This window comes from Drosophila teissieri, chromosome 2L, assembly GCF_016746235.2.
Source record: "Drosophila teissieri strain GT53w chromosome 2L, Prin_Dtei_1.1, whole genome shotgun sequence".
In the NCBI taxonomy this organism is placed as follows: domain Eukaryota; kingdom Metazoa; phylum Arthropoda; class Insecta; order Diptera; family Drosophilidae; genus Drosophila; species Drosophila teissieri.
In genome coordinates, this window is record NC_053029.1 from 10,611,875 (window position 1) to 10,622,557 (window position 10,683).

Here is a 10,683-nt window from a genome sequence, read left to right on the forward strand (position 1 = left end):
AAAATCAATGCAAATGTTAAGTTCAGATAGGTGAATTCTTGAAAATTTATTGTACAATTTGTTCATAGGATTATATATTTTACAGCATGGGTAATTTATTACAGCTCATATAAACTAGTAGGGTGTAACAAAAAGTTATGTTTACAGCATAAAATGATAATTACAAATCTTATAAAGTTAAGCAACATTAAGAGCGTTCTGAAGATGCATAAAATCCTTTTTCAAACAACGAAACTGGATAAATAACTATATGAAATATATTCCGACTGTAATAGCTTTGTAAACTCCGTTTTGCATTTTACAAAATAATGAACAATGAATTTAAGTGCTCCAAAAGGCATTTAGTTTGCACAAAGTAGTTGACAATAACCATTAACGTGGCTGTCGACAGCAACTTAATTTTGTTTGGGGGTTAAATGAAGCAATAAATGAAGGCTTTCAATATTTGGCCATTCCATTGAACACAAAGAATAGAACATTTGTAAGTGGCCTTTTTCAGTCCCGAAAATGTTGGGACTCTGACTACGAATTTCTTGACCCAGTCATGGGTAAACTTAAGCAGATATTTGTGTGTATATCGTATTGAATTAGCACTATGTATATCGTATATGCCCTGACGTCCAAGTCTGTCGTGGTTCCTATTAGTCTACTTGTATATCGATCGCTAGTTGAGTTCCTAAGTCAAATATTTCCGTTATCAAATGCCAAGATTCCATGAAGCTTCTATCAAAATTGTATCCTATTTGTGATCCTAGTCGCTATCGCTATCCGCTCCGCCCGCCGCTCCATCCTCGTCATCATCATCGTCGCTGTCCTCCAGTTCGGGCATCGGGAAGCGCAAGAGAGCTGCAATTCCAGTTAGTTGAGCAAGTTCTGTGGACAAAAGATGGGGGTTATTATGTGGACTTGGCTAAAGTTGTTCATTGCAGCTAATTTCTGTAATCTGCATGCCTGAAACCTGAATATCAAGTCAAAACCATCAATACTAGATGCAAGAAATCTCAGAGCCCCAGAACTGCAGCAGCCAATGCAGGTTTTTCACTTTTTTCCCCAGGTTGTGGGCGTTCCTACTGTCCAATTTCAAGGCCCACCAGTTATTCTAGGCCATGACTCACCCAGTGAACTTCACATTCAACACGGCCAAAGTGAGCATTACATATTCATAGGATTGTCCAATTAGCGCCGGCTTAATGCAGGTTATGTATCAGAGGATATACGAGTATAATTGGTGTTCTCAAGTACCAGGCGTCTTTATCTGGTGAATTTGGTTCTGTTTACACAAGTAGCTTCAATGTTTATATACTGATGTAATTTAAAGCAGATTAAACTGCTCAGCTGAGTGGAATTGCGGAATAAATACTTGCGAAGTGATAAGAATGGGCAGTACTCAGCGAAGAAGGGCGCAAAAAATTCGATGGGGATCGTTACAACTCATTTGTTGCAAAAGATACAAGGCATGGGGGTTCTATTTCGGAACCCCAACGACCCATTTTCGAGTCGAAAACGAAACTCTTGCCAAGTCACCAAGTCAGACAATTGAAAAAAGCAACTCGTGGCAGGAATCTCATCTCGTGAGTCACCTGCCAGTGGCTATTTCAAGCATTTAAGCACTTTACACCCCGAAAATATGGCCAATATGTGAGGTGCAATTTTAATTAATACCTAATTGCATACGAAAATGAAAACGAAAGTTCCCGTCCCACTGAGCTAGCGAAAACTACTTGGCAGCCATTCAATGGTGCTGTTTTTTGCTTATCTCGCAGTGGACTTTGTAATGTGGGAGACCCCTCCAAGAAATTCACATATGCACATGTATTGCGCATGTATTCAATATTGCAACGCACAACTTAAAAATAGCATCTTTAACGAGGTCATTAGACGGGGGAAGGCAGGCTGCGCATAAATATTCCATCCAAATTGAGCATAGAAATGGCCAAAGGTGGCACAAGTGTGAGGCAAAGATCTTTCCACTGGAGATGATCTATTCTTGGCCTGAAAGGGCAGTTCCTTCTCGCTCCATGAGTCATTGTGAGTTGCTTTTCCATGGAGCAGATGTAGAAGTTGTTGAGTGGTTTCAAATCGACACAAGGTTAAAAGTGCTTAGATGGCTTCCCAAGTTGTTCTATTTAAGAGAAACATTGCGATGCGACTATATGTACGCATACTTATGTAAGTGAAATTAATTGATTGTGTAAAGAAGTTTCACTTAGTAGTATTCAGTGACTCACTAGATCGGAATATTCTGTTATAATCCTTCTTAATCAATGGTTTAAATTAATAGTTTCTCTCTTTAGAATAAAATGTTACTGATTTTGTTGGATACTTACGTTCTCCTGAGATGTGCATGCTCGAAAAGATTTTGACTTCTCCGCCAGCATCGCGAACGGATTCAACCAGATTGACATACTCCTTCCTAAGACCAACATCTTGGCATCTGTAAAACGAACAAATGTTATTGAAACCCATATAAATATCACTTATAGAACAGAAACCTTTAGCCTCATATCCAACTGCATTAATATGCCCATTTTTCACCCATTTACGGATGTAGGTGCCCGTATCTATTGCACTTTCGCATTCCACAGTTTAAACCGCCCGTTTAAGTGGCGCACTGCAAAGTGCTGGATCATGGCACGTGATGGGCATAATCCGCAGTGAATAAGGTGTCAAGTTTAACTGGAAATAGTGGGTTCACCTCGTCGCTCACCCCGCCAACGGGGGTCATCACACATTAAAGTCACTTGGAGCCCACAATTTGCATTAAAGATTCCCATTCCCAGAGAGCATAAAGTCACTAGACGAGCAATGAAAGTGCGACTACCACAAAAGGTAAGTGCAGTTCAAAAACCCCATAAGAATCGAGATTTGTGCAGGTGGAAAAGTAAGAACAAGAAGCAGGCGAAATTCGAATGGAAACCACACAAAAAATGAAATGAAATTTCAATTATCATTTTTATTGACGACAACAAACCGCTTTCAGTTTGCCACCAGAGAGAGAGGGCGAGAGAGAGTGCGATCCTATAGAGCAAGAGCAAGTGAGCCCCATGTGGAGAGTGGAGGGTATTGCGAATGCGATCCACAGCACGTGTGGCTGCGAAGAGAGCGGCCGTCTTCGCAGCGAAGAATTAGTTGCAAAGCGGCTTTCTTGCGGGGAACATCGAGCGATTCGAGGGACGGCAAACCGAAACGAACCGGAGAAGATTGCCACGCGAAAAGAAAAATTGGTGCTAAGACCCCCGCTCAAAAAAAAAACAAAAAAGAAAAACAGCGCCATCAAACCCGCAAAAGAAAAGTGCACAAAACACGACGCATAAAAAGATACAAAGGTGTGTTTGCCCCTCCTCACAGAGTGAAAGTTGCAAAGTGGTTTATATCTACATATTTAACAAAAAAAAAATGCTGCCCAGTGCAGATGAATCTCGAATAGCCCTCAACCATTTCAAGTCCCGCTGACAGTTTAGTTCAACGTTTTATCCCCGCTGACTCAGCAGCGCGCAATGCAGATACAAACGTATCTGCTACCCGTGTTCAGATACTTTTTCGCTCATCCGTTAACCGCAATCTGCGATGAACTGCGAGCCATTGTGTAGATGCTGCTGATGTACCTGCATTTTTAGCCGCTACTCATGTTGCTGATGTAGCTGCAATTGCTGCTGTTGTCTGCTGCTGCTGCGTGACAACGATTGCACAATGGAATCAATTGTTATAATGGAATTAGCGTGCAACCAACCTCGCGCACAGCCGTGAATTGTCAGCCAGAAAGAGAGAGCGTTTGAGGGAAAAATGGAAAATGGGAAAGAAAGATGGTGGCGGGGAAAGTGGGGCCATGACCACCCGCAGATAGCAGTAGAAATGTCTAATTAAATGTGCGAGCAAAGGCGGCACTATCTGAACTTGACAACTCAGCGTACAAGCTACAAGCCTTGTACTGCTTTAAACTTATTAAAGAAGTCAAATATCCATTTCGTTTCACGACTTAAATGAAACGGGGAAGGTTTTGTGAGATCATTTGAGGGTTTGATCATTTCAAAAACAGCCAATTCATTGCTTACCCCATCAGTTGACCAAACAAAACCCAACCCGGACACCCTTACAGCAAATATCCAATATAAAAGTGATTCATGGGTACCCATTTAGGGTATCAATATCGCTCATTCAGACAAGCCCTTTCACTTCAGTCTTGCTGGAAACAACCTTAAACTTTTCCCCGCTCTCATTCATTGCCTTTGCGATATTTCACAATGCAAATATATATACGAAATATATAAACAATTGGCTTGCGAGACAATATTTACAAGCGTGGCCAGCTGCGACAAAAAATCCAACAAATATCGCTAAAAGGGGGCACGTTTTCGATGCACAAGACATGTTGCAAAGCAAAACAAAGAGGCACTAGAAAAACTGGTTGGACACATGAATAATATACGAGTATGTACGGGAAAAAAGAAAAACTACTAGATGGCAGGCAGAGGGGGGTTGATGGGAGGGGGGTAAGAAAATGCTAAGTGCATTCGAGCAGCAAAAGAACTTGATAAGTTAGCCAGAAGTGGATCATGTTGCATGCCATGTGGAACTCATCGAGAACTGAGGGGGAGTCGCAGAAGCGAGAGTGTCCGCTTTCAAAGTTGCCCGCCAAGTGATCCATAAACGGAGTGATTAAATAAATTAAGATTCTTTATTTTCTTGTTTATTGTTCTCGTTCTCCCGCTCTCTCAATCGCAATCTTTCGCCCACAGCGAGTTCTAATAATTAGCACAAGAATGGGCTCACTGAGGGAATCATTTGCACTTGGTTATAAAGCTTATATTGTACCCGGCTAATTTACATCAGAGTTTAGTTCAGTCCGCGTCATTTGCTAATCGAAACTCGTCTGGCGAAAACAGCTCTAAAAAATAAGACCCCAAAACAGAGCACGCAAATTCAGCTTGGAATTCGTCCATGAATATATACGAATATATTTACGGATACGGATTTAATGGGTGAGGGACGAATCGAAGTCTCAGTTTGCGGAGCTGATCAAAAAATACACGGAGAAAGCTAAACATTGTTTAAATAACCTATTTAACAATGTAGTTATCTTGCCTTATCACAAAAATTCATAAAAAGGCTCCACATATTTTCCACAATCATTTGCTGATAATAACTTTGTTGTAGCGAGCAAAATTCCATCTTATAATAGTCACAAAATTTCAACTGCATGATTTCATTGTATGTGACTTAAATAAAAAGTGACATATTTTGATAATGTGATTTCAAAATAAATACATTTACGTGACTTAAATTTGAAATATTTAAAAGTGATGTGGAGTGATTTCTTAAGAAAATGTATCACATTCCTGTGAGATATTTTTTAAAATATATGCATATTCATATTAAAGTTGCCTAGAAGTTGATTAGTATTAAGCCCAATATTATCAGTTTTTTAACACTGAAGACAATATCTATTGATTGAATAAAGATAATAAACAAAACTTAAGAATCTCGAATCGTGGGATTATCTGTCCAAACCTCAACTCCACTTGACTGTACTCAACGCACATATCTTTCCACTCCAGTTCCTATTTAAGTGCCGACCACTTAACACCGTCGAATTAAAGCGACTCAAATCAAGCGGATCCAAGATGCTCACCAGACAGCCCGACTACACCATCTCCGAACTGGGCCATCCCATCCACCAGTGGTCGGATTCGACCACGTGCGAGTCCCTCAAGAAGCTGGACTACAGCAAGATGCCCAGTTCCCCGCCATCACCGCATCGCCTGCTCCCACTGAGGGAAACCCTGGACGATTGTTTCAAGCGGTTGACGATGAGGAGCAGAGAAGATTGCGAAGAGGATCCCGTGTACCAGCAGAAACTGAGGAAGAATCAGTGGAATGAACAGCAGCGAAAGCGGTAAGGCAAATGGAAAACTTAAACGAAGCATTTCATAACATTCCCCATCTTGTTTCTATTTGCACAATGGCCAAACTATCAGCAGCAATCAAAAATGTCGTGATAAAGACGAGTCAAGAGCAACAACGACGACGACAACGATAGCGGCGACCTGCGATTTAAACAATTTCTGAGATTAGAAGAAGGAGGAAGAATATCTATGGGGGAAGCAACCTAAGCGGACTGACTAAAAGTGCTAAAACAAAACACCTTTTGCCTAGATCATTAAGTACATTAAATGTTAAGTAAAGAAAACGCTATAACACTTAATTTTCATTTAATTGCCAGCCAGCCACGCAGTTAGCATACAAAAGCACATTCAAATGGAATTTCATCGGCCCATTAGAGTGTAAACAAACCGCGGAGAAGAGTAGTGAATAGAAGAGAACAGAACCTGAACAGAACTAAACAGGCTGGCAGCCAAGAATGGTGAGGAGACATTGGGGCAACCTTGATCATGAGCACGTCGCCATGGGGCCAACAAATTAATGCTCGAACGTGCTTTCTTTAAATGGCTAAACGCGTGCGATCGCAGCAGATCTGTACTCGCAGCGGAAGAATCCGCGATCTGCTAATGGTAATGGAAACCCAAAGTGGATCTTGGAATGGAGGCAGTTCTAGCAAGAGTACACCTGGTACTAAAGCAGATTCTGTGTTGTTAGAAGTTATCTTTACGTGCTAAACCATATAAGTGAAATTATCTAGAATACTGCGAAGCTAAAATATTTGCACTAGACAAGATAGTAGATTAAAATAAAGATTACTAGTAAAACGTCAAAATATATTAAATAGTAACATAGAATGTACAAAAAGTACGATCATAAACTCTTAATAAAGAATAACAAAAGCGTTCTCAGCTGAATTCTACACAGCCAGACAGAAATAAATGGAAAACCACAGTCGCAAGCATAGCAAACCAATTAAGGCACAATCGAACAGTAATGAAATTGATTGCTCTTCTTCAGATTTTCTGAATTGCCCCAATATTTGTATTCTTTCCGCCACCCAAAGCCGTGTGGTGACACATGTATATGCGTTCCATATGGCGACATAAGCACACCAATTGCCATCGCACTCTCACTTAATTTTGCCAAGTTGAAGGTTTCTACTTATACTCGCGATCGTGCTCTTGATCTCTCCGCTTGATTGGGCTTAATGTGTACCCAGCTGGGAGTTACTTCAATATACAAATATATACATATATATCTCGGCTCAACCAAGTGGAACTCACCTAAAGAGGTTGTCCGAGATGAGCAGCGTTTCGATGGCCTGCGACTCGGCGGCTTGCAGGACGTGTTTCTTGCCATAGAAGGCCTTGGCGGGCTCGCATTGCAGCATCATGTAGAATTGCTCCAGGGCCTTGACCTCGCCAGCTGCCTTCGTGTCAGACATCTTGGCCAGCACGGCGGGATCCTGAAGAACCTCTGGAGATACAAACTGGGCTTAATAAAGATCACTTCACAAGTGTAAATGGCTCACCCTTTAAGGAGTGCTTAAATCCCGAGGAGGCGTGCACCAGCATGAATTTGCTCTTGTTGTCCAGCAGCAGCTTGTAATCCATCTTGACCGCCTGCTGGAACATGTAGTCGTAGAACTGATCGCGCACGAATCCCGGCGAGGCAATCAACACACACTTGACCACATCGAAGTTCACGTGCCGCAGGATGCTCTGCATAACCTGCTCGTAGAACTTGGCCAGTCCCTTCTCGTGCTGCTGGACACTGCCCTTGCGCTTGCGCGGTATGGAGACCTCAATCTTGCTGCGCACTAAAGTCATGCTGGCGGTGATCAGGCAGACGTGGGCCAATCCCTCCTGCATCACCACGGCGGCCACATCCGCAGACTGGGTGGGATCGCAGGCCATTTCAATGCGCTCCAAGGCAATGGTGTCCCACTCCGGCTTCCGCAACTCGAACTTGCGGTTCAGCTCCAGGTCGAGCGTGTGATAGGCGCCCATCTTGACGTACTGGTTCTCCTCGATGTTTCTGCCCTTCAGTCGGAGCACACAGGCCTGCGTATCAAAATCTATGCTCTCCACCGCGATGGTTAGGGTGGTGCGCACCCTATTGCTGGTGGAGGAGCCAGTGGCCGTTTCATTCTGCACCTTGCGAATGGTGGTGCTGCGCACGCTGTCGCCTTCCGCAATCAAATTGTACGCATGCCACATGTCCTCGGACTCCTCGGGCATCAGGGTCACATTTCTAAATACATTTCATAGGCGTATAATTAAATATTATTAATCACTCCGTGGGAGTACACTCACCCCTGCATGCCCTTGTCCACGTATTTGCCCAGCAGCTTCATCCCGTAGTGTTGCTGGTCAGGATTTGGTTTTAGTTTCGTTGGCAGGCACTGCCTCTATACCGAGTGCTTTGATTCCGCTCGCCGCTTGTCACTTGCATCCAGATTCCAGTGGTTCCCTCGGTTCACAAAGGCGGCGGTGCATCGTTGTCATTGGGTCCACGCAGTTGCTAAGTTCACACGGCTGATCGGATCGGCAGGATGGTGTGGCGATGGTTGTGGTCAGTGGAATCGGCGGCCAAGTGGCATTCACCAGGGGCGAACAGTGCTGTGCGACTAGCTTTTTATTTGCTTTTGGCTTTATATTTAGTTTGAATTAGCTTTGGTAGATTTATTATCCAGTATATTCAATTAATATGAAGAGATAATTATTATTGTGTAACATAACTGTGAATATTGCATTGGGGCCCGATTTAATATTTAACTATATGAAAAAAGCTTTTACCAAACTAGCTAATGTATTTGCCAGCACTGCCGGCTGAACCAGCTGACTACTTGGCACTGTATTTTCCGGTATTTTTTGTATTAGTATCCGGTGGCGGACAAACGGTCACTCCAGGGCGACCATGTGCGTTGGAAAACAAAATTAAAAAAATATGCATTAAAAAATACACATGTTTATGTTTATTCAAAATTTCAATTTGAAATTACCACTTTGTACGAATGTTCACTTAAGTCTAAAGAGTTACTAGACTAGGAGTCGCTCGATCTCCTGCTGAATGGAGGTGATCTGCGACTTGAGCTGGCTGCCCTCGTTGGTGGTCACCGAGCAGGCGACGATTGGCCGGGAAACTCCGCAGGCACGACCCAAGGCCTGCTTGGAACGCACGAAGACGTAGGGCACGTTCTTGTCCTCGCAGAGGAGCGGCAAATGGAGCAGAATCTCGATGGGCTCCGCATCTCCGGCCAGCACCACAATATCGGCCAGTCCACGATTGAGGGTCTTGGTGGCCTCGTTGGCTCCCTTGCGCAGTTGATTGTAGTTCAATGCCTGCTGCAGCAAATTCATGATCTTGGCCGTGAGCTGGGCATCGGCCAGTGGGAATGCCTTGGGATTAACTTCCTCAGTCTGCAAAGATCGGAAAGTTTATTGTTATTTACATCTCTTAATGGCTGCTGCAGATCCACTCACCATATTGCCTTGTATATTGTATACTTTTACTGGATAAACGTGTTTCAAAATGCAACCTCTCCGCTTGTTGCTTCACTGAGGGCAATTGCAGAATAATTGAAATCGCGTTCAAAACACGTGCGTTGGCGATAGAGTACCGTTTGCAGGTGGTTCAGAAATACCAAAAATGCGGACTGGTCATACTTCTCCTAGGCGATATTAATCGCAAAGGATAAAATGCACTCTCTGCAGCCCTGGCTTAAATCTACTTCCGATAATTTTAGGGAATTCCCAATTACAATTTCATATTTTTAACGGTACGTTCATCTAAATATCTTACGTAGCTTATGAACGTTAAAAAACCAACAGATATGGAATATTAATAGTTTTTTTTTTATTAAATCTGTTATTATAACGATAGAAGTTATACAAAAACACAAATAAAGACATGCAGATTAGCATTCTTAAATCTTTACAATAAAAGTAGAGAGCCTACATTGATAGCTAATAATAATGATATACTATTAAAAAGGTTTTATATTAACCTTTTGGAAAATCGCTAGCTATTTTCGACCACTTTAATTTCGGATGGAAGAGCACCCACGCAGTAGGGATTACTCATGCTTGCGGCGCAGTGCTCGCGCTGAGCGAGCTGCCTATCGCTGGCCTGCTCACACCTGCGTGCGGGGGCGCATCCGCGAGTCGCGTCAGTCGAAAAAAAAACTTTGAACGATTTGGACGGGAAAACTCGGTTCGGCGGCTATGCGGGTATTTTTAATCTAAGCCATCAATCCACAGCTACAGTGCATCAAATCGATCGGAAAGTCGAGGAAATATTTCTGAAAGTGTTTACAAATCGCTGGCATCGTAGTCGTTAATAGCAAAAAGGTAATTTCGCGCAGCGAAAATCGAAAAGCAAAGTCAAACAAACTCAAGAAAAGGAAATGAATGTAAAAAATCGATTATTCAATCTGTGTGCGGGTGTGTGCATGTGTGTGTGCATGTGAGTGAGCGCTGTGTGTGTGTATGCGTGTGCGATTGTGTTTGTTTAAACCACGGGATTTTTTATGCCCAAATCGAATGGCGAAAATTTAGCACACCGAGCAATAAAGGCCAATTTAACTAATTTAAAGTGTGCGAAATGTGGAAAAGTGCCTGCGAAGAGAGCGCCGAAGAGAGATCGCAAAAGTAAACCCAGAAGCGCATACATATGCACATCAACTCGCACACATACACACACACGCACACCAGTGAACGCAAAGAAGCAAAGGCAAAGGAAATGAAAAAACAGAAGCCAAAGCAAAACGGTGCCAAAAAAAAAAGTATTTAATAATTAAAA

General features: G+C 42.7%; 3 protein-coding genes across 5 annotated transcripts; 1 reads left to right on the forward strand and 2 right to left on the reverse strand.

Moving 5' to 3' along the window:
* Positions 1-16: 16 nt before the first annotated feature.
* On the reverse strand, positions 17-8,504 carry LOC122620618 (protein pelota). The gene is made up of 5 exons (XM_043798219.1): positions 8,196-8,504; positions 7,412-8,133; positions 7,164-7,356; positions 2,328-2,434; positions 17-873 (listed from the first exon to the last, which is right to left on the reverse strand). The coding sequence occupies exons 1-5, from the start codon at positions 8,234-8,236 to the stop codon at positions 752-754; spliced, it is 1,185 nt and encodes a 394-aa protein (XP_043654154.1). The 5' UTR covers positions 8,237-8,504; the 3' UTR covers positions 17-751.
* On the forward strand, positions 3,097-6,707 carry LOC122620704. Of its 3 annotated transcripts, XR_006326153.1 has the most exons (4): positions 3,097-3,326; positions 5,556-5,893; positions 5,976-6,161; positions 6,221-6,707. XR_006326153.1 is itself a non-coding variant. In XM_043798338.1 (3 exons), exons 2-3 carry the CDS (start codon positions 5,622-5,624, stop codon positions 6,064-6,066), a joined length of 363 nt encoding a protein of 120 aa, XP_043654273.1. In that variant the 5' UTR covers positions 3,097-3,326; positions 5,556-5,621; the 3' UTR covers positions 6,067-6,707. The 3 variants fall into 3 exon arrangements, 2 of the variants coding, with proteins under 2 accessions (XP_043654273.1, XP_043654392.1); XM_043798338.1 differs by having other exon boundaries at positions 5,976-6,707; XM_043798457.1 differs by having other exon boundaries at positions 3,102-3,326; positions 5,979-6,707.
* A 330-nt stretch (positions 8,505-8,834) lies between the features above and the next one.
* Positions 8,835-9,517, reverse strand: LOC122626146 (NHP2-like protein 1 homolog). Its single transcript, XM_043806295.1, has 2 exons — positions 9,366-9,517; positions 8,835-9,302 (listed from the first exon to the last, which is right to left on the reverse strand). Exons 1-2 carry the CDS (start codon positions 9,366-9,368, stop codon positions 8,922-8,924), a joined length of 384 nt encoding a protein of 127 aa, XP_043662230.1. The 5' UTR covers positions 9,369-9,517; the 3' UTR covers positions 8,835-8,921.
* Positions 9,518-10,683: the final 1,166 nt, after the last annotated feature.

Coding starts and splice junctions, on each gene's coding strand:
- LOC122620618 (XM_043798219.1), bottom strand. CDS start 8,236: ATGAAGCTGCTGGGCAAATACGTGGACAAGGGCATGCAGGG. Junction 8,134..8,195: donor GTGGACAAGGGCATGCAGGG/GTGAGTGTACTC, acceptor AAATGTATTTAG/AAATGTGACCCTGATGCCCG. Junction 874..2,327: donor CATGCACATCTCAGGAGAAC/GTAAGTATCCAA, acceptor TTTTGTCCACAG/AACTTGCTCAACTAACTGGA.
- LOC122620704 (XM_043798338.1), top strand. CDS start 5,622: ATGCTCACCAGACAGCCCGACTACACCATCTCCGAACTGGGCCATCCC. Junction 5,894..5,975: donor AATGAACAGCAGCGAAAGCG/GTAAGGCAAATG, acceptor CCAAACTATCAG/CAGCAATCAAAAATGTCGTG.